The sequence below is a fragment of the Pelmatolapia mariae genome, linkage group LG18 (assembly GCF_036321145.2).
Source record: "Pelmatolapia mariae isolate MD_Pm_ZW linkage group LG18, Pm_UMD_F_2, whole genome shotgun sequence".
Classification (NCBI taxonomy): domain Eukaryota; kingdom Metazoa; phylum Chordata; class Actinopteri; order Cichliformes; family Cichlidae; genus Pelmatolapia; species Pelmatolapia mariae.
In genome coordinates, this window is record NC_086243.1 from 29,427,621 (window position 1) to 29,450,004 (window position 22,384).

The 22,384-nt window shown below is 40.0% G+C and overlaps 1 protein-coding gene and 8 non-coding genes across 16 annotated transcripts in view; 8 read left to right on the forward strand and 1 right to left on the reverse strand.

The window, feature by feature from the left end:
• The window catches only part of pfkpb (phosphofructokinase, platelet b), a 33,135-nt gene that overhangs the window by 6,289 nt on the left and 4,462 nt on the right, over positions 1-22,384 (reverse strand). The window contains exons 2-17 of one of the 8 annotated variants that reach the window (XM_063462034.1): positions 21,241-21,314; positions 19,569-19,646; positions 18,904-19,093; positions 18,635-18,800; positions 18,406-18,450; positions 17,762-17,870; positions 15,979-16,074; positions 14,297-14,389; positions 14,067-14,192; positions 9,496-9,560; positions 9,085-9,154; positions 8,827-8,868; positions 7,051-7,197; positions 5,329-5,399; positions 4,101-4,188; positions 2,499-2,651 (exon numbers count right to left, since the gene is read on the reverse strand). In XM_063462034.1, the coding sequence (XP_063318104.1) occupies positions 2,499-2,651; positions 4,101-4,188; positions 5,329-5,399; positions 7,051-7,197; positions 8,827-8,868; positions 9,085-9,154; positions 9,496-9,560; positions 14,067-14,192; positions 14,297-14,389; positions 15,979-16,074; positions 17,762-17,870; positions 18,406-18,450; positions 18,635-18,800; positions 18,904-19,093; positions 19,569-19,646; positions 21,241-21,314 (1,613 nt within the window). Of the gene's footprint in view, positions 1-452; positions 606-2,498; positions 2,652-4,100; positions 4,189-5,328; positions 5,400-7,050; positions 7,198-8,826; positions 8,869-9,084; positions 9,155-9,495; positions 9,561-14,066; positions 14,193-14,296; positions 14,390-14,967; positions 15,064-15,978; positions 16,075-17,761; positions 17,871-18,405; positions 18,451-18,634; positions 18,801-18,903; positions 19,094-19,568; positions 19,647-21,240; positions 21,315-22,384 lie in introns of all 8 variants that reach the window. The other 7 variants (XM_063462035.1, XM_063462033.1, XM_063462040.2 and 4 more) reach the window with 7 other exon arrangements.
• trnar-ucu (transfer RNA arginine (anticodon UCU)) lies at positions 11,035-11,126 on the forward strand. Its single transcript is given in 2 exon segments — positions 11,035-11,071; positions 11,091-11,126. It is a non-coding gene; the product is annotated as a tRNA-Arg (tRNA).
• trnar-ucu (transfer RNA arginine (anticodon UCU)) lies at positions 11,550-11,641 on the forward strand. Its single transcript is given in 2 exon segments — positions 11,550-11,586; positions 11,606-11,641. It is a non-coding gene; the product is annotated as a tRNA-Arg (tRNA).
• On the forward strand, positions 12,065-12,156 carry trnar-ucu (transfer RNA arginine (anticodon UCU)). Its single transcript is given in 2 exon segments — positions 12,065-12,101; positions 12,121-12,156. It is a non-coding gene; the product is annotated as a tRNA-Arg (tRNA).
• Positions 12,580-12,671, forward strand: trnar-ucu (transfer RNA arginine (anticodon UCU)). Its single transcript is given in 2 exon segments — positions 12,580-12,616; positions 12,636-12,671. It is a non-coding gene; the product is annotated as a tRNA-Arg (tRNA).
• Positions 13,095-13,186, forward strand: trnar-ucu (transfer RNA arginine (anticodon UCU)). The gene is given in 2 exon segments: positions 13,095-13,131; positions 13,151-13,186. It is a non-coding gene; the product is annotated as a tRNA-Arg (tRNA).
• Positions 16,393-16,484, forward strand: trnar-ucu (transfer RNA arginine (anticodon UCU)). Its single transcript is given in 2 exon segments — positions 16,393-16,429; positions 16,449-16,484. It is a non-coding gene; the product is annotated as a tRNA-Arg (tRNA).
• Positions 16,931-17,022, forward strand: trnar-ucu (transfer RNA arginine (anticodon UCU)). The gene is given in 2 exon segments: positions 16,931-16,967; positions 16,987-17,022. It is a non-coding gene; the product is annotated as a tRNA-Arg (tRNA).
• trnar-ucu (transfer RNA arginine (anticodon UCU)) lies at positions 18,010-18,101 on the forward strand. Its single transcript is given in 2 exon segments — positions 18,010-18,046; positions 18,066-18,101. It is a non-coding gene; the product is annotated as a tRNA-Arg (tRNA).

A 22,384-nucleotide genomic window follows, 5' to 3' on the forward strand; every position in this document is an offset into this window, starting at 1 on the left:
CAGAAAGAAAAACGTGTACTCACTGACACTCAGGTTTTACTTCTGTTTACTCATTCATCTCTTAAAGTTTTAGTAGATGAATTGGAGTACATAGTTCAAATGACTGCACCTTGCAGCACTGGATCCAGTTAACCAAGTCTTTGCTGTACTTTCTTTGCCCTCTTTGCCTTGTTTTTGTACCTACTGAATAAATAATAAAGTACATTCTCTACATCCTCCTGGATGGTAACGAAAGATAATAAAATCGTCATATTTCAAATACAACAACCCAATATTAATGCACGAGGCACATAAGAAACTCCTGCTGTGTGCTGATCGAGCTGTCTTTATTTTAGGATTTGTGTGAACAACAACAGTTTCGACACTTTTAAACCCAATTTTTATTAACGGTAACACTTCAGCATATCTGTAGCTCTTAATATCTCCCCTCATCTCCTTTGCTGGGCCCTTACCTCCACAATGGCGTTGAGGGATGTATCAGCTCCAAGACTGAGGTCAGTGCCAGGCACATTGTTACTAATGGTGGCAGGCAATATGCACATCGGGATGCAAAACTCCTCGTAGTCAGCCCGGGCCACATACAGCTGCAGAATGGACTCAAAGGCCTGATGACGGTAGCCGTAATATGGGGTTAGACCACTAGGGGGAAGACTACACATCTAAAAATGTCAGTGTGTCCTTTAGTGGCTGCTTCATGGTGCCCTGTGACTCCCTGGTCTTGTATCCTTCATTATCATGATAGCTAAAGCTGTTTGCTAATCAAATGCCAAGTTGCAAAATCACCGTGGATGGATGGATAGTTTATAAAACACCACTGAATGCACTTTTCTGTTTCATACTAGCAGCTTTTTTTAAACATAAACAGCACAGCCCATATTTGTCTGATCTGTCAGGTTTTTATGTTGGAAAGGAGTGTCTGTGATGTAGAGATAAACCCATTACTGCACAGACAATCATCAGCATGAAATCACTAAAGTGTTCCTTCTCATCCTGACAGGAAAAGCTTGTTACCATGAAATTCTGAATAGTTTTAATTTCCCATTTTATGACATATAATTCTTTAAAGATGGTCTACTATACACTGTACAATATTTACAAACCCCAAATTTGTTTGAAATTATAACCTGCTGCAACTTTAAGGGTTAGCATTTTAAAAGGAAGGATACAAGATAAAGAAGTAACTTTAACTCCAATGAGACCATGAATATGTAGCTCTGCGAGTGTGTGCTTGTGTGTTTGTGTGTGTGTGTCCTGTAGTGTGTGCAACTGGCTGGCTCTCTCCAGGAGTTGGGGGGAGTTTGGCTTCTCATTGGCTAAGAGGAAATGGAATGAGGAAGAGGGGTCGCATCGTGGCTGACATGTAACGGTGTTGACGCGACAAGATAAAGCTTGCGAGGTGAGACTCCAGAGGCAGTCGGGCAACGTTTCCTTTTATATTCAAGAAGCAAAGAGGAAGTTTTTTTATTTCTATTTGTTTTTTTTGTTTTGTCTGAAGACAAGAAAGGCTTTCTCAGATAAGAACAATAGGAACTACGATGTGGACCACAATCAGTTATGCAGCAAACAAACTTACTTCCCAAACGCAAACAGTGTTCCCGTTAGACTGAACCTTCCTGCTGTCCAGTTATCTGCCTTTTACAAAACACACAGAAGACCGCATGAACACGCCAGGGTCACGCACCAAGAGCATGCCACAACACATCACTGCATGCCCTAACACTTACCTGGGACCTCTGCTGACCAGCCCGCATCCAGCAGCAAGTGTTTTCTACTGTACTTCATGCTGATTATTAACAGTCTAATGTCTGCATCAGCTAAACTGAGCTGAGTTATTTGGCATAGTATGCGTTGCCTGTCCTAACTGTAAGGTCTTGTTTCTATTATCTTACGGTTGTGTTTATGTGAAAGCAGTAAGCCTGTACTTTCCATTTAGTTCTGCAAAAACACCAGTTTGGTTGTTAAGCGGGAGGCCAGCATTTACACAAAACATTACAGACCACTAACACTGAGTGCTTCTTAAAATGTCTCTGTCATGTGACCTGAGTTTCAGTTAGTGAAACTACGGCACTTCAAAGTGAAAACTTGAAGTTAAAAATCTTACCCAGGCACAGCTGATTTCATTTCAGAGCGAACCAATGAGCAGGTCAGAATTTCAAATATTTGTTTTTTAATCTGGCTTTTTTGTCACTACTGCTAAGCTGACAAGATTCAATTAATGGCAGCTCTAAGCCCATGCACAAGATTAAGAACCAATTTTTGACAATTTATACTAAATAAGAAACAATAACAATAATATATTTTTAATTTCTGAATTTAAACTAGAAAACAAATGGATCCTGTAAAAAGATCTAAACTGTCTTGACTTGTGAACTAAATCTTACCTACTGCTTGTTAATGCAAGGATGCGAGCTGGCAATCAGCAAATCCCGAACTCTGTGCATGTGTGTTAAGTCTACAAACACACACACATACATTCTCTCTAGCCCGGCCACACTTACGTCAGTAATAGCATTCAGAGCAGTGTCTGAACCAATGCTGAGGTCTGAACCGGGTATATTATTGGAGACGGTGGCAGGGACCATAACCATGGGCACACAGAACTCCTCATATTTGTCCCGTGCAGCAGAGAGTTCCAGTAATCCCACGTAGGCCTGCAGCAGTGAGAGCCAGCGTCTTAGTGGTCATTGAGTATGTACACACAAGTGGGGGAAAAGTGAAAAGATCTAATCCCCAGGACTTCGAAGGTGCGGTGGACAAGAGGACACAGGTGAGTTTTGAGGGGAAAAACATGACAGGAAGAGCTGGAAACTTACTGGAGATAGCAAAGGTGTTTCCAAAATCCATACTACACTCGAGAAGAAGATATTATCTACTATAAAATGGAGTATAGTACACTAATTGATTCATGGGCTAGCACCAAACGCTGAGCATTGCACAGCTTTGATTTTGTTGAATGGAAATCAAATGTTTCACTTTATTCACCAACTTCTGCAAGATGTTTCATTTCTTCATCAGCTACAGCAGGAGCTTGGTACTACTGTAAAAAAGAATCACTGCATTACTAAAAGTGGCTTAGGATAACGTTTACTTTTACTTCTATTGTTATATATTGATTAAAGCTAAAATTTTAGCCAATCATAACTATGATACATGCAAACTAATAATCTGAACATGTTTGCTTTAGGAATCAGCAAGAAGTTAACTTGTGGTGGGCGTGAAGGAGGAGGCGGCTTTGAGGTGGGAGGGATTTGCTGATGAGAGATGGAGCTCAAGAAATGGAGTATGAAAATGAAAAGTCAGCGATGGGATGAAGAAACGTCTGTGAGGAGTGTACTGTTAGGAGAAGCCAAGGGGAGAGAGCCAGGCCAATCATGACGGGCAGTGAGACACACACAGGAAGTCAATGTTGCAGCTCCTCACATAAAAGGACAAAGACAGAGACAGCGTTCATTTTTGGCCAAGCTACCAAAGTCAAAAACCTTTTCTTTTAAATGACATGGTTGAATTGTTAAAGTTCTTTGTTAAAATAAAAGTTTTACGTTGGTTTCATTTAATCTCTCGATAGGACAAAGAGCTTGAAAAGCATCAAAATACCACAAACATCCATTTCAATGTACTAATAATCATTAAATCTATCTATATACATGCTGGCTTTGCAGCTTGGCCAACAGTTCATACTGACACATGGACAGACAGGGAGAGAGCCTTAAAAATTTAAATATGTCTTCATTATATTTCGAAAAAATATTAATATAGAAAATGTGTTTTGCAAATTTAAAATGTCAAACAGGGTAAATTGGTGAGAAACAAATGGACCAGAAAATGCTGAGCAATACAACACATGGCAATCGTAAAATGCTGGTGGGAGACGGTGTTTGATAATGCTGATACAATAAGGTTAGCCAATTTTTTTTACATTACACAATAACCCTGCTTTTTATTTATCAGTAGCTTTTTTTAATGAAACAATGGCTGAATTTAAGATTTTTCCTCATTGTATTTTTCTAAATGATAAAAAATGGTCAGAGATACAATATTGATAAAATGTGATTACAAACAAAATGCTTTAATTCGCAATAACCAGGAAAGGTTGTACATACCTCAAACCCTCCGACCACAAGCAGAGCATTGATGTTATGAATCCTCATCTGCTCAGCGATCTTATCCAGATGTTTTCCTGGAAGAGTTCTGACACATAAAAAATGATTAGTCATTAAAAAAGCAAAGGTGATAACACTTTATCATGTACATTTAATGTTAAAGCATTTAACCTTCCTCTTGTGTTAGCCTTCTGTTACTAGTAGTTTTTGTGTCTTAAATCAACCAAAAATCTCCCTCAAAACAGTGGTTTATCATTCAAATTGTTTATAATCTTTTGGCTACCTTGTTAGGCTTCCTTATCCATGAAAAGATGGGTTTTAATATTTTTCCTGTGGCCCTCAGGCTCTTTCTTTTTGCAGCATACCTCTCACTTTCATTCCAAAGCTATAGCAAATTAAACTCAAGAGAATAAAAAAAACTTGTAGCAATGTAATGTAACATATCTCTAAAATAAATTGGTTTCATTTCTTTTTTATGTTAATATTATTAACTATAGTAACATTCCTGTGTAATTCTATCGATTCGATGCACAGAATTACACAGCCCGTGATGCTGCTTTTTTGCAAGGCTGCCCAGATGTTCATCTACTGTCACCTCTGCCTTTGTGTTGAACATTGGTGGAAAGAGCTCCACCAATCTCTCCCAGACATCCCTAATGGGAGCAAGCATGTCAGGTTTGCTCTAGGATCTCTGTTGTAAAATCTGAGGACTCTTGATATCATTCAAAAGGTCTGCGTGACATTTTTGCCTGGAAAATATGTCTGCCTGTTGATGCTTCCCACATACCATCAGTGGTCTCATTGCTGGATTTGTACACTCCAGCAAGTAGAACACCAGTATAGGCATCCAGGTATTCCATGTCAATATCATCCTAAATGTAGCCATGGAGTTTTCTTCCTTCAAAATTTGTCACAGCAGTGATTTCCTTAGTGAAAATGGCAGAAACCCATTAAGTTGTCACTTTTTCTTGTCACAGCAAACCTGGTAATCACAGGGTCATTTTGATGACATTTGCAGCAGTTGGCCTGCCATGTAAGCCAAGAGGTACTGCAATCCAACAGATGTTACCACTTTCTTTTTGTCACATTTAAATGGCACCTTTATGCATAAAAACCTAAAAATGGGTCAGTGCCGACCTCAACCTCATTTTTAACCTTCCTCATCAAGAGGAAACTTAAAAATGATGTAGGCTTATAATTACAGGTATATAATAAAGCAGCAGATTACCTTTTTGTCCCTAGCAGTGACCCACCCTGTCCAGTCCAACCACCAACATCTCCCCATTTGATCTCCTTAATCTGACGAAAGAGAAAGGCAACTCGTCTGTATCGCAACAAAACAAATTAATGCATGGCAGAAAAGGTTCACAGAGCTCACTGTGACTATTAGAAAAGCCATCTACCAGATAAACACTCCCTTGAAAATTATTTTGTGAGTGTCTGAATTATCAGAAACATGAGAGACAGAGTTTCTGCTTTTGAAATGCATCCGCTTCTGTCAATGAAATTTCATTCATGTTCACTGTACTTGGGGGAAGTTAGAAACTCTTCACATGGTTAAAAATCATACAAGGACTAAGTGGGAAAAACATTTAAAAAAAAACCCATAAAGCATTAAAAACCAAGTAAAGTCACAGGCATATGAATAAATATTCTGTAATGTATAAATATATGACTGCTAAGTTGTCAGCTCCACTTGATGACTATGAACATCCTTCATGAGGAGGATAAGCCACAGAAGGCCACTGCTGAAAAGGCTGGCTGTTCACCGAGCGCTGTATTAAAGCATTATACATTAATGGAACTTAAATGCGAACGTGTGGTAGGAAAAGGTGCAGAAGCAACGGGGATGACCACAGCATTGAGAGGAACTACAATGTCAAGTACAAGTCAAGAACATCATAAGACACCAGCCCCAGCCCACTTCCCATGGAAAGGAAATACAACTGATGACAACGTCAGAGGCAGCTTACCTAGGATGAGGAGAAAAAAAGGACCAGGCTGTTGCTCAGTGGTTCATATTACTCTCTGTAAGCACATTTTTCATTTCATTTGGAAATTAAGATCTTAAAATTTTAAGGCTGAGTTGAAAGGCACTGAATCAACGTTATTTGAAGTCCAGTGTGGAGTTTCTGTAGTTTGTGATGTGTCATGTGGTCAGCAAGTGTTGGTGATGATTGATCCACTGTTTTTACAAAGTACCTGCCCATTGTATCCAAACAATCAAATTATCAAATGATTTACTGACAATGTTATTACTCAGCTGGACTTTTCAGTGAACTCTTCTGGCTTGAACCCTACAGAGAATCGATCAAAGCAACCTGGGCTTGAAAAACACCTCAGCGTTGCCACCCCCATGCCACACTGACGCAGCAGTTCACGATAAAAGAGCCCCAACCAACCACTGAGAGTACAACCATAGTTTTCAGAATTTAGACATTTCTGTATGTCAATTCTTGCTTTTGATTGAACTTAGGAAATGTTCTAATAATTTGAACTACTGGATTGAAGTCTTGAAATAATTCACATGTAATGAATATAGATGTTTACTTTTTTTAAATTAAATTATAAACAATAAAGACTTTCATGACATTTGCATTTTTTTAAGATGTGCTGGCAATATGCAATCTTGTCACTGGCTATGACAGTCACAGTGAAGCTGCAATTAAGCAGCCGCTCTTTAATCATTGTGATACTTAGTGGGGTTATTAGTCAGGGACCCCAGCTTCACTTTTTAACCAATCTAATCCTTCAAAATCATGATTTTGTCTCATGTCTCATGAAAGGTACAATGGTGTGTCATCAGCATAGAAATTGTAACTTATATTCGGTTTTTCAATAACATACGGTATAATTAGAAAGCCCAATAACAGATATCCGTGGAACTCTATATTTTATGTGTATACTGTACATAGTTGTCTGAATGACAACTATGTACATTAAATCTCACCTGTCCTTTGTAGAATCCCTCGAAGCCATCGTTTACAGCAAACATTTTGTGGCCTTCGGTGATTCCCACTCTGACAGCAGAACGAACAGCAGCATTCATACCTGCTGCTGGAGCACCGACGTTCATTACTGCCACATTAAAGGAGCTCTGTGGGTGATACACAGCACCAGTCACACTCATGTAACACTCAGTACTAACCTTACAGTAGGGGAAGCAGAACCCCATGGTACTGTGATATGTGGTAGCACCCTTAAGCTTTTTCAAATTTTAAACCATATTCATACTTTAGGCCCAAGTCCTATATTTAGTGTACGAACACAGAATATATCTATGAGCAGCTTTTACCGGCAATGCAGTCATGCCATTAATTCCATGGCATGAGGCAAACTGGACAAAAACTGGACAAATGGTTCAGTTTGGACATCATGGAGCCATAATCACGGCTTCATCTGTCATCAGGAGAGACTCTGCCTCACACAGCAGCAGGCAGTGATAGCCTTTCATGCATGAGCCACATGCTGCTAAAAGACGCAGTGAAGTAGTAGCTACTTTGTCATGACAGCCACTGAAAATATCAACAGTCAAATGAATATTTTCCCAAAATTTTTAGCAGTTTTCTTGCCATTCAGTCTTGAATCATTTGGCAAAAACGCAAATGGTGCTCTTACCAAACAATTTTCAATCCAACTTTAGAGGGGATCTTATTTCAAAGTCAAACTCGGGTTCATGTGGTCCACATTGCAAAATGCAATATGGATACACCCAACAACACAGAATGCATTATGCTGTGCTCCAATAATAGACTGAGCCCGCAATGTTCTTGTTTTCAATTGGGTTAATAATGACACATATAAATATGACGTGAAGTACCTCAAAACGGACAGGCTTCCAACTCTCTCCTGACAATAAATGCTTAAAACCAAATCTCACACGGTTTGCTTTGTTTTTGAAGTCTAGCAAGCACAAGTGGGAATCAAACTACAACACCCGGTAAGGTCAGACAGAAATGTGTCTGCAGAAACTATACCAGCATCAAAAACTGCCAAGTATCAAACCTTGGTTTTTGATGCCTTATCAGATTATGTTTACTTTCTGTTTGATCAAATACAATTTCTTCATGATTTTTCAAAGATTGAAAAATCTTTGGCTGCTGCATACAGACAGCACTAAACAGTTGGAGAACATAGGCATGCTGAGATAAAAAAGAAGATTATAAAAAACGAATATTCAACAGATGAAAGCTTTACCTTTATCAGCCACTAACCATCTTTGAATAAAACAAAGAGCATGGAGCCTGTCCAGTTTGAGTTGAGAGTCAGCGAAAACACATCTATAAAGGAGACTACTTCAGAGTGATTTGAAGCAGATCACACCCTCATTGCCATTATCCCTGACAGCAGGGCTGGTCGGAGTCCTGCACTGCAGCGCTAATGCACCTCTTTGCATGTCTACATTTCTAATTCCAAGCATCCAAGCAGAGCCATGAGGAAATAAGCAAAGGCAGACAGAACGACAGGTGAAGAGCACTGACGCTGTCCTTTTGTGGCACCATTTTACTACAACTAAAATAAAGAGGATATTAGTTCTAGACTTGGTAAGTAGCAGAAACTAAAATCCACACATATTTATCTCAGCATTGGGAAGATTATTAGAAGCCAAAGTGAACAAGATGGTCAAACTAACTGCAAAGCAGCTCCTTGTATGACCTACACCTGCAGAAGCTTCAGACGCTGATCAAAAGCCTGTTCAGCTGCCCCATTTTCACTCATCACATACATCAATCTGCTCTTCATCCCCCGCCTCCTCCTCCTCCTCTCCCTCAGGATGGACAGTTATAGAAAGACAGACTCTGTTAGTGTCACAAAAAGACTGCAGCACCCACAATACACCTGACCAGGAAATACCTTATGCTAATGTACAATTCTCAGAGCAGCTGGTGGAAAGACACATTTGGAGAATAAACATGGTAGTTATTATTTTACTGGTTTAATTAAATTATTTTAGCTGTTAATATTTGAGAGTGATAATACTTACATTTGGAAGTTCAGAATCTGCCTTGCGAAATGAGAGGAGTCGGTAAGTGCTCAGATTGTTTTCGAAGCTCCTGCAGATGGAAAAAAAGTTAAACAATGTGGAAAATCCACAATGAATTCTGGTCTGTAAATGCAGCAGGGCAAACATTTAGAGTAATTAAGAGATCAATGTTAACACAGATAAGCAGGAAGTGGGGCATGCTGTCAAACCGCTAAACGTACTATACACAAGTTCTGTGTTGTGTATAGTGTCAGAAATCATGTGCAACATTCGACCCAGTGCTCCTGGCTTGAGCAACATTTAAGCATTTTATGTATTTTTTAATCTACCAATATGTCGATTGGTTATATATAAACATAACAAATCCTACAGGTGTTTAATCATATCAGCGTAGTGGAATTTTACAAATACCTGCCACGCAGTCTGACCGCCTCATCAAATTTCTTCTCATCCATGGCCTTCTGTACTTCTTGAGTCTGATGACAAAAAAAAAACAGGGAATTTTTTTCTCTTGAGGCAGTGCTGCCTACTAACTGTATTGCAGGTAAATAGCGTCTGGAGTTATGGGAAACTCAAAGCACCTCGATCCAGTGATCCCAGCACTATAATTGCTTCCGTCTCACGGCATGAAAGCCAGTCCATATTTTATCTCTTTTTAAATTCCAGCTACATCCCTTTAGTACGTTTATTTTAAGACCTCTTTCTTTGCAAGAATAAAAATGTAAAAAATCAATGAATAAACAATTTTGTCAACTATATAGTTGCTTTTGAGGCAAACGTAATAGCAACCTTTGTTGCTTGAAGAGACTCTCAAGCTTTTGTACTTATTTTAGGTCATTTTTAAAATTAATCTTCACATCTTCATTTTTTTTCTAGGAATCAAGTTCATATTTTTCTTTTGCATAAAAATTAATCTTTCACTGTTTGATTTGTAAACTGCTTTGTTTCTTCTGTGGAGCTTCACAGTGTGCAACCCAGCAATTCACCCAGAAAATAAATGTTTCTCAAATTATTTTATATCTTCTTGCATTAAGCTGGTAAATGCTAAATGTCAAGATTAGTAGTTTTTTCTTGTTTCTTCTTCTTGAAAAAAGAAGGCAAATGGGCTTGTTGAGGTTTGTGAAGACATTTTACCTTTAATCCAAGAGACTTTTTCAGTTCTGAAACAACTGGTAGAGAGACCTAGGTAACTAACACCTCCTGGGGGCTGTCCCTTTTGAGGTGAACTTGACGGTCGTAGACCCGTTATTGTTCATGTGGGTTGTTACATAATCTGTAGTATAGAATAATAAAGCCAAGGTGTGAAAGAGGTGAGACCCATTTTCCTTAAATGGGTAAAACCTCTGTGAGACCCTGCCCCACCCCCACTAGGGACGTTCACATCACCTTCGTGAATTCTACGCCACATTCTGGGTCATCAAGACTTGACTTCATAGGCTCTGTGGCGCAATGGATAGCGCGTTGGCCATCTAATGGATTCTTTCAGATGCAATTCAAAGGTTGTGGGTTCGAGTCCCACCAGAGTCGCTACTTTAAAGGGTGAGCTTTATTGAAGGTTCCTGCTACACAAAAATCTTAGTTTTTGACCAGTTCGATTATAGTCATCCAAACAAAGTGCCTTGGTCAACTGAAAATGTGTTACTACCAACAGGAAATGAAAGCATCAAGTTTACTAAGCACAGAATCCACACTAGTAGTAGTAGCATATGGCTGTCATTTAAATACAGTTGAGTTTGGCTCTTAATGAAATTTTCTAGGTTTGCGTCCCACCAGAATCACAACTCAAAAGGGTTTTTGTTTCCCTTGAATTCTTTGCAAAGCAGAGAAGATCCAGGTTGCACACAAATGCGCATCTGCACAGTAGGTACTCAGAATGGGGTTTCTAGGAACGTTCACATCACCTTTGTGAATTCTATGCCACATTCTGGGTCATCAAGACAGGACTTCGTAGGCTCTGTGGCGCAATGGATAGCGCGTTGGACTTCTAGTGGATACCTTCAGATGCAATTCAAAGGTTGTGGGTTCGAGTCCCACCAGAGTCGCTACTTTAAAGGGTGAGCTTTATTGAAGGTTTCTGCTACACAAAAATCGTGGTTTTTGACCAGTTCGATTATAGTCATCCAAACAAAGTGCCTTGGTCAACTGAAAATGTGTTACTACCAACAGGAAATGAAAGCATCAAGTTTACTAAGCACAGAATCCACACTACTTGTAGTAGCATATGGCTGTCATTTAAATACAGTTGAGTTTGGCTCTTAATGAAATTTTCTAGGTTTGCGTCCCACCAGAATCACAACTCAAAAGGGTTTTTGTTTCCCTTGAATTCTTTGCAAAGCAGAGAAGATCCAGGTTGCACACAAATGCGCATCTGCACAGTAGGTACTCAGAATGGGGTTTCTAGGAACGTTCACATCACCTTTGTGAATTCTATGCCACATTCTGGGTCATCAAGACAGGACTTCGTAGGCTCTGTGGCGCAATGGATAGCGCGTTGGACTTCTAGTGGATACCTTCAGATGCAATTCAAAGGTTGTGGGTTCGAGTCCCACCAGAGTCGCTACTTTAAAGGGTGAGCTTTATTGAAGGTTTCTGCTACACAAAAATCGTGGTTTTTGACCAGTTCGATTATAGTCATCCAAACAAAGTGCCTTGGTCAACTGAAAATGTGTTACTACCAACAGGAAATGAAAGCATCAAGTTTACTAAGCACAGAATCCACACTACTTGTAGTAGCATATGGCTGTCATTTAAATACAGTTGAGTTTGGCTCTTAATGAAATTTTCTAGGTTTGCGTCCCACCAGAATCACAACTCAAAAGGGTTTTTGTTTCCCTTGAATTCTTTGCAAAGCAGAGAAGATCCAGGTTGCACACAAATGCGCATCTGCACAGTAGGTACTCAGAATGGGGTTTCTAGGAACGTTCACGTCACCTTTGTGAATTCTATGCCACATTCTGGGTCATCAAGACAGGACTTCGTAGGCTCTCTGGCGCAATGGATAGCGCGTTGGACTTCTAGTGGATACCTTCAGATGCAATTCAAAGGTTGTGGGTTCGAGTCCCACCAGAGTCGCTACTTTAAAGGGTGAGCTTTATTGAAGGTTTCTGCTACACAAAAATCGTGGTTTTTGACCAGTTCGATTATAGTCATCCAAACAAAGTGCCTTGGTCAACTGAAAATGTGTTACTACCAACAGGAAATGAAAGCATCAAGTTTACTAAGCACAGAATCCACACTACTTGTAGTAGCATATGGCTGTCATTTAAATACAGTTGAGTTTGGCTCTTAATGAAATTTTCTAGGTTTGCGTCCCACCAGAATCACAACTCAAAAGGGTTTTTGTTTCCCTTGAATTCTTTGCAAAGCAGAGAAGATCCAGGTTGCACACAAATGCGCATCTGCACAGTAGGTACTCAGAATGGGGTTTCTAGGAACGTTCACATCACCTTTGTGAATTCTATGCCACATTCTGGGTCATCAAGACAGGACTTCGTAGGCTCTGTGGCGCAATGGATAGCGCGTTGGACTTCTAGTGGATACCTTCAGATGCAATTCAAAGGTTGTGGGTTCGAGTCCCACCAGAGTCGCTACTTTAAAGGGTGAGCTTTATTGAAGGTTTCTGCTACACAAAAATCGTGGTTTTTGACCAGTTCGATTATAGTCATCCAAACAAAGTGCCTTGGTCAACTGAAAATGTGTTACTACCAACAGGAAATGAAAGCATCAAGTTTACTAAGCACAGAATCCACACTACTTGTAGTAGCATATGGCTGTCATTTAAATACAGTTGAGTTTGGCTCTTAATGAAATTTTCTAGGTTTGCGTCCCACCAGAATCACAACTCAAAAGGGTTTTCGTTTCCCTTAAATTCTTTGCAAAGCAGAGAAGATCCAGGTTGCACACAAATGCGCATCTGCACAGTAGGTACTCAGAATGGGGTTTCTAGGAACGTTCACATCACCTTTGTGAATTCTATGCCACATTCTGGGTCATCAAGACAGGACTTCGTAGGCTCTGTGGCGCAATGGATAGCGTGTTGGACTTCTAGTGGATGCCTTCAGATGCAATTCAAAGGTTGTGGGTTCGAGTCCCACCAGAGTCACTACTATAAAGGGGAGAGCTTTATTGAAGGTTCCTACTACACAAAAATCTTAGTTTTTGACCAGCTCGATTGTAGTCATCCAAACAAAGTGCCTTGGTCAACTGAAAATGTGTTACTACCAACAGGAAATGAAAGCATCAAGTTTACTAAGCACAGAATCCACACTACTTGTAGTAGCATATGGCTGTCATTTAAATACAGTTGAGTTTGGCTCTTAATGAAATTTTCTAGGTTTGCGTCCCACCAGAATCACAACTCAAGAGGGTTTTTATTTCCCTTGAATTCTTTGCAAAGCAGAGAAGATCCAGGTTGCACACAAATGCGCATCTGCACAGTAGGTACTCAGAATGGGGTTTCTAGGGACGTTCACATCACCTTCGTGAATTCTATGCCACATTCTGGGTCATCAAGACAGGACTTCGTAGGCTCTGTGGCGCAATGAAAGCCTCGACTTTACTAAGCACAGAATCCACAGCACAGAACCTTGAACAAGGGGAAAACCTTGTTCAAGGTTCCTGCTACACAAAAATCTCAGTTTTTTTCCAGCATGAATTTAGTCATTCATTGGGCTTTGTGCATTGTACTTCTAGTGGTTCCCTTCAGATGCAATTCAAAAATTTTGTGAGTTCGAGTCCCACCAGAGTCGCTGTTACACATAATTCTGTGTGACTCCTGCTACAAAAGAAGATTAGGACAAGTGAAAAAACCAATATAACTTGTATTTTTGTTTTCCAAAATTCATCTCTTTCTAAATTCTAGCCACATCTCTTCAACAAAACAGTTTCCTCTAGCGGAAAGATTCTGATTCTGATGATGGACCTTTGACCTTTATTATAAAACCTAGCAATCTCATATCTGTCTCTAAAACAAACATACTTACCATCTGAACACACTCCATAAGTGGCAGTCGAACAGCCTGGTTGCCAACCAGAGACACGACGCAGGCCGGGGTGTTTGCAGATGCCTCCAGTAATGCTAGCACTGCCTCCACACCCATGCGGCTTGCCTGCAAAGATTAAAGTTCATTCAGAGGGAAGTAATGAGCACAGAACTTTTTTTTTGACTTTCACCAATCCATGATATGAGTCTTATTTATTGATTGCTATTTACCAGGATTCTGTCAAACGCTGAGGGTGTTCCACCTCTCTGCACATGGCCCAAGATAGTAACCCTGGTGTCGAAACCCAGGCGGCGCACTACCAGCTGGTTTTGAAGAGTAAACATGAATTATTAGTTGGGATAAAGGGCTTAAAAATATATGCTATTCCAGTTAAATACAATATATCTATAAAAAACATTTAGGGTTTCACTTTAAAAAATTCCAAATTTCTGATGAATGTAATTATATTTCTACTAAATATGTAGTGTCAATGTAATATTATATAAAGCAGGAATATATAGCATCTTAAAAATAAACAAGAACATTCGTAGGAACATACTACAACAAGAAAAGACGTGCCAAAAAAATAAAAAATAAGAAGGCGAAATCATGCAAAACATCTCCTGTCATCTAATACACATGCAAAGTGAACAGGCATAAAGAAAAATAAAGGGTGCAAAGAGAACCGTACAGCTCATCCATAAATGGTTCATAAATGGATATATGAAAATGCCAAATGAAATGTGCAAAAAAGAACGAAATACAACAGCATACAGGACACGAAATGGTGTGTTCCCATGGTGAAGGAAACCAACATCCAAACCACGAAAGACAGTGGCCCATGCTTCTGAGGGAGAATTTGTGGCTCCGTGTATCGGCCAGGCTTCGTGACCGTACTTACATCCTTGATATAATCGGGGGTTATTGATTTGTTGTGGCGATCTATGGCACCCTCGGCTACAATAATAATGTTCAGCCTTTTCTTATCAGCACGATTCTAGAGGGATATAAACAAGCAAAGGCAGTTTAAAACATGACAGAAAATGTTTTGCATTGCCAAAAGCTGGAACCAGTAACGTAGGATAAGTCTGAGCACTAATTACTGAGAGACCTTTGCGTTTCCAAAGAGCACCATGTTTAACAGGTTGCCCTTCATCAGCAGACGTTTGCCACAATTTGGGAGAAGCTTCATATGTGAAGTTAACTGGTCGTGAAAAGCAGTGTGCTGTAGAGATACATCAATAATTTACTTATACTATTGCTGTTAGCCAGCAGGGTTAGTTTAAAGTTGACTGCAGAACCTTATTTTATTTACAGCTCAGTTTACATGCAGTGTTCACATATTTGGTCCTTTCTCAGAAAACATTTCTAAAAGACAATTTTGAATTTGTTGAAAACTTTAAATTTAGGAATTTCTTTTTGTTTGGTAGTCTTTCTCTTTGCCCTTTGCTGTAATTTGGCTGAAATATACATTTAGTGCCATCAACAGTGAATCAGCTGCACTGCAGGGTACACTTTATAACACCATATTTCCCTTTTATTTAAAAACTTTTAAAGACATCAGATCATTTTAAACTGTATTTATTCTTTTTAAACTGTATTGCTTTTTGCACTGCAGAGGCTGGTGAGAAACAGTATTTCGTTTCAGGCTGGGTAACACAATACGAAATGACAATAAACTTCTTGAGTTTTGAGTCATTCCATATCAGTCTCTACTGAGCTAAAGAAACCATGACACTGAAACATGAAGGTCTATAATATCACAATGAAACCTTTCCTAGAATGTGGCAAATGTTTGGATTCGAAACAGAAAGGTTGCTCTGCTGTAGCTTTTCATTTTCATGTTTATATCCACCAGCTGGTCCAGCTTCTGGTTCCCCTCTGTGTCAGTCTGAAACACAGCTCTACTCACATCCTTTACAAAATCAGAGGTAATGTGTTGTCCTTGTCGGTCAGTTGCGCCTTCAGCAACTATGATAATGTTCAACCTGGAACCTCGAGATCGAATCTGGACAATAACAAGAATACTAACCATATGAGACTCACTGGAAAATAAAAAAACAAAACAATGTTCTTCAGGTCTTCAAATGGTCTGTGATAAACATTAGAATAGTCTTGTGTTTATGTGGTGGCCACATTGGACTGGCAAAGAGTCAAGATGTAATCGAAAGCTCGTGGGGTTGACGGCCACAGGAGTCAGACTTTTTTCTCAAATTTTTCTACCATATATCTTTCTTAACTATCTTCCTTTACGAAACCCAATTTCCTGAGCTACTATTGGTAATGTATGAAGAGACTTGAACTGAAGGCAACAGTGAATCAGGCAGGCTCTGTGGTACAATGGATAGCGCATTGGACTTCTAGCGGATCATGTCAGATGCAATTCAAAGGGTGTGGGTTCAAATCCCACCAGAGTCACTTTATTAAAGTGTGTGGAGAACCTTTGTTATATACCAAGTGCTGCTACATCTTAGCTACTGGCCAGTGTGATTTTAGTCAGCCAGCACGAAGCATCTTGATCAACTGGGACTGTGTAACCACCAAACTGGTTAGTTATTCAGGTTCACTAAACACAGAATGAACTTTAATGGTAGTATTTCATGTGTTGCCAGTTGGCAGTTGAGCTCTAATTCAAAGTTTGTAGGTCTGAGTCCCATCAGAGGCAGCCATTCAAGGGCCTGTTTTTCTCCAATTCTTCTGCCATTTAATTTTCAGTCATAACTGCTTTTATGGACTCTAATTTCCAGCTTGAAATTAAATTGAAGTTTACTTATAGGAAGGTTTAAGATTACAATCACATGATTTGGAGATTCTGGGTTGAGTTTTGCAAGTTGGCTTACTGACCCAACACACAACATTCAGCAGGCTCTGTGGCGCAATGGATAGCGCATTGGACTTCTAGTGATTTCCTTCAGGTGCAATTCAAAGGTTGTGAGTTCGAATCCCACCAGAGTCACTTTATTACAGGGCAAAACTATAAAGATTCCCATTATACAAAAAATCTCACTGGAAACATTCAACTTTCTACTTTTGTCACTTAAAATTAAATCCATGAAAAGGCAGCATCTGAGTCAAGCTGAAACGTATAAAAATAGAAGCCCTTGTGGCACAACTAATAGTTAAGCAGTTCAAATGTGAGTTAGATTTTATAGTGAAAGTCGAATTTGAGGGACTCCTGCTTTACTGTGGATATCTGGGGAAGTTTAAAGATGTCTGCTTCCACACACAAGTCACAATTCTGTGGCAAAGAGTATGGTCCCCTCAGAGCATTGTGAGAAACTGGTAAAATTCTGTGGGTGCAGATGTCCTGATGTAAATCAAAGCAAGAACTTCTACACATTATACTAAGTTCTGACAGCTGTAACCTTCCAATATGTCATTTATAAGTTTCTTTATTGTGACAGGGATTACTGTTCTCACTTTTTACACTGCATTTTCAAGAAAATAAAGATTTTTGCTGAAGAGCCTTAATTATTCTAACATATTTTCTGTCATGTAAATCTTTATTAGAAACTTGCTTAGCTAAATTACTTCTGTTATATGTCCCTAGCCAAAGACAGAAAACTATCCACTCTAATTAAAACATAAGCTACTACAGTGGAAACTCTGTGTGTGTGTGTGTGTGTGTGTGTGTGTGTGTGTGTGTGTGTGTGTGTGTGTGTGTGTGTGTGTGTGTGTGTGTGTGTGTTTGTCACCTCAGACAGTTTCTGACACATGTTGTCTTCCCATCCATCTTCAGGAGGCATTTCTGGGATAAAAACCCAGTCTGCTCCACATGCCAGGGCGCTGACCAGGGCCAGATATCTGCACACATACACAATTTATAAAATCATACATTTCAGCTCTCACTAAAGACAGTTCTTTTAGTCTCTTGCTACACAGAAATCTCGCGAAACCCAGAATGCACTCCACTCACTAGCCTTATCAGTAGGCCCAATCAGCAGGCTCTGTGGCGCAATGGATAGCGCATTGGACTTCTAGTCAACCACGTGAGATGGAATTCAAAGGTTGTGGGTTCGAGTCCCACCAGAGTCGATTTTTCGCCTGGAAAACCCTGCTGTCAATACTAAATTTTCTGGACCATGGTATCGCACCTGTGCAGTGTCATGCAATGTATCTGCATAAAATGCTGCTTTGACATTTTAGCTGGAGTCTGACTCACTTGTCGGTATTTGAACATTCCGCATTTATCATTCGACATTTTCAAAGTCTTAAATATGCTTTCCAAAGAATTTGATTACATACTTGAAAAAGGTTAAGCATATGGTTTTGTGGTCACCAAGACTGTGGATGTCACGCAATATTATGTATATGTGTGTGTGGAATAAAAGATGCCTACCCGCAGTGTCTCCCCATGACCTCCAGGACAAACGTCCTCTGGTGGCTATAGAAAAAAAACAGAAATAATGTCAAAAACAAACAAAAAAAGAGCATTTTTGCTGAAACTCAGTGGGTTGATCTAAATTTGTTCAGTAGAGGGGGAACTCCAACCTTTACCCTACACTGAAGCATATAAAAAAACACAGTTTATATCTTTTCTATTAAGACCTCTCTCAGAAATTGTTCACCTCTGGGCAGTGGTCATGATGGCGTCCACCACCTCAATGATCCGATGCAGGGCCGAGTCGGTGCCGATGGTCATGTCAGTGCCGCAGAAGTCGTTGTCGATGGAGCCAACCATACCGACGATGTGGAGCTCGGAGTTTCTCTGGGTCGCTTCCTCATCGATCAAACCTAAACAAAAAAACAAGGAGGGAGAAAGTTTCCCTTTACACTTGTAAAAGCAGGGCAGCCTGGTGTTAGTTAACAAAAACAACCTCCTGTCGAGAGGGGTCACCTTGCTGCAGGAGCTCCTCCAACAGGCTGCTCCATTCCTCCCTGAACAGGTTGGCCCCAGTCAAGCTTCCGTCTCCACCAATCACACACAGGTTGGTGATGTCACGCTGCACAAGGTTGTGTGCAGCTTTCAGGCGGCCCTCATGGGTACGGAAATCTTTGCAGCGGGCACTCCCGATGACAGTTCCACCCTAAAGTAAACAAACATTACAATAAAAGAAAACCTGTCATGATTTTCTTCAATTTTTATTTTTTTAAATATTCTTTTGGCTTCTTTTTAGGACAATGTGTCTACAGCGATACTGTATTTTTTCCAGTATCGCTGACCTACGAGATCTTTTATCCCCACTGTTCACTCATCAGTGAAAAGGTCTCATTGAACTTCAGTATCATCGAGCTGCAAACTAAAAGCATTGTCGCCTGTGTCCCTTTGAGTAAAAGTCACTCATGTCCACTATGACAACACAAACGTCACTGTTTGTACCAGCATAAGTACTGCAGAGGTTTTCTTATCAAACACTTTTAATGATGCTAAAATGTCTACAGTATTTACAACACGCAGTATTTTTCTCAAAGCAGACTGAGTTTGTTTCACTGTTTACAGCCCGTTAAGAAGAAATGTGCGGCATGTGTGAGCTGAACACTGCAGCTGAACGATCTGCTCACCACTTGCAGCATGCTGGAGACGCTTTCCCACTTCGCCTCTTTGATGTTGTCTCCACCGTCCACCATCCCCTGGTAACCCTGAGAAGAGCAATCAGTAAGACAGACATTCACCGGATTATTGATAACTTGGCAAAAACTGAAAAAAGTTTTATTTTTTAACTGACACATGAAGAACATTGCTCGATATTTTTAAATTGAACCAAAACTCAATAGGAACTTGAAGACGACCCTGTGGGTCAGGTTAAGCTTTTTTAGGGTACTGCTGTGTTGTGTACAGGGATTAAAACTGCGAGGCGATGGTCCCAAACCAAAATAAAAGCACTGTGGCACTCAGCTGTTATTACTCACAGCCCAGTGGTTATTTGAAGCTGATGGGGACATGACAGTGCGGCAAGTGAAGGATGAAGCCTGCCCTTTGTAATCCAATTATATCTACACTGAGACCAGATCACGTCTGTCTGCCCCCGTCGTTCATGGCATCATGTCCAGTTAAAAATGCACATACTGTACATCCTCAGACATTCAATATCGATGACTCTCAGAGACTCAGGAAAGGAGTTACTACAGTTACTATCACTATCAAATCATCATTTCTATCGGCAGCACGTTTAGGTTCAAATACTGTTACAGCAGGTGTGATCTGTGATAGAGCCCAAACAGTAGGCGGCACCTGTCAAGGTAATATCCACATGAATGCCAGAGCTCAAGGTTTTCCAGTAGAAAATTTATGATCCGGGTTACATGTCAGTGGTTTTATGTTGGGGCTGGTCAGAGTACATACTGTATCCAAATCCATGCCCTTGCTTCCAGTAGGTTATAAATACAAAACAAGCCCATAGTGGGTTCAAATTTCCTTGTGGACACAATTTTAAGTGACAATACACTCCACTTCAATCAAATGTTCACACACAGACACTTCAAGGGCACCACTTTCATTTTAGTGTTACAAGTGTGGAGGCCAAAAAGACAAAAACAAGGTCACTACCTGTAAAGGAATTAATCTGGAGATCTTAATGACTGAAAAACAAAGGCTTAACTACCAGAGCCATAAACAATGACTGTAGTCAGTGTGGGTGATTTAAGGTAATCTTTTCAAAATAGCACCTAAACAGCATGAAGTGAGGCGAGAAATGCTTAAATCTGTTGGAACAGAACAGCTTTCACAGAACAGCTTAAGGAGACAAAAATGAATTGGCGGGCAGCCAACACTGTGCAGTTTTTGATTTTTATGTGTACAAAGGTTTTTGCAGCTACACTTGGGTGAATTTGGGTATACAAATTCACCCAATACAGGCAGTAACAGCACAATGACTTGTCTATGACATGTTTGCGTTTCTCTTCATAAACCTGATTTGACACAATGTGGTGAATTTACACCAAAGATTACATCTATGCAACCCTGTAGATACGATGCATTTAACCCCAATAGAAAAATAAAATAATGAAATTCACATTTCAAGTTTTGAGACTTTGCAGCCACCTGAATGACTCCTTAAGGTCAAATTCAGTTACAAAAGCAGAGCAACAGGCAGTCTTGAGTCCTGCTGGCTGTATCACAGACAATCACAGCTCGATAAAAAAGACTCGTCAGTTCTAATTTAGTTCACCGTGTGGTGTGACAGACACTGCAGACTCTCCTGGGGCTATGTCTAAAGCCTGAGTCATGCCTCACCTCATGGATGAAGTAGACCTTTGCTCCCACATAGATGCCCATCCGCACGACAGCCCGGACAGCTGCATTCATACCTGGAAATAGAGAAAAAAAGAGTTTGGGGTTGATACAGAAACAAACAATGTTTCTCACATATCACGTTTGACAGGTTGGGAAATGAACCATGTCCATCTGCGTTAAACTGCGAGCCTACCCAGGTTCTTTTTCATGCTGACAAAGTGGTCTTAAAGATATTTTTGGTGTCAGCTAATGAAGAAAATGTTACTTCCCAAAAGCAGAGGAGACCGCCATGTTTATTAAAACTGCAGTGCAGCGACTAGCAGCAGTTTGACCTTTTCAGAGGACGTGGGAGACACAGAAACTGGAGGCAGAAAGTAGTTTACGTCGGTCTTATTCTAAGGTGCTTTTGACATTTCAGAAATTAGATCTGTCAGTGAACTAAATAAACTATGTTTCCACAAATGTGATTGTATAAGCAGCAGCACAAACAGGGCGTGGCAGAACGCTAGACAGACCAGCAGATAGCAGGAGAGGTAAACGCGATCGAAAAAAAGGGAGACAGGGAGAGGAGACTGCAAGTGAGAATCCCACTGAGGATTTTGTGCCCAAACATAAAAGTGTCTGAAAGAGCACTTAGTGAAATTGGAGACAGGACAAAACATAAACCTTGAGCTAAGTCTGGTATCACAGTGAAGGTGCAGTTTTACATCACCGAAGACTCCCATAAAAGCATGATGACGAGAAATATCTGATGTGTAAAAATGCTGAGAGAAGGTACTGAAGGTGGTCTTGATGTTACTTTGATTCTGTGTCGCAACCTGCATACAGAATAAGAGCTGTAATAAAACTTTAATGATCCTTACGCTAGGTGTAATAAGAGAACCTGGAGAAAAGAAACAAGCTCTACGTATCAGCCTGGGCTGAAAATAACAAATGCATCTTCCACTGTTTCATCTTTGAATTTCGACTTATCAGTGAACTGATTATTTACCAAAGTATAAGGTAAGATAAGCTAAGATAGACTTTATTTGTCTCAGAAATGGGTAATTTACAATATCTTATCTTATCTTAATAATAAACAGTTTTAAGTTATTCTGAAAAAGACATCCAATCAACAAGCTGAATCAGCTGACTCTTGGCTTTT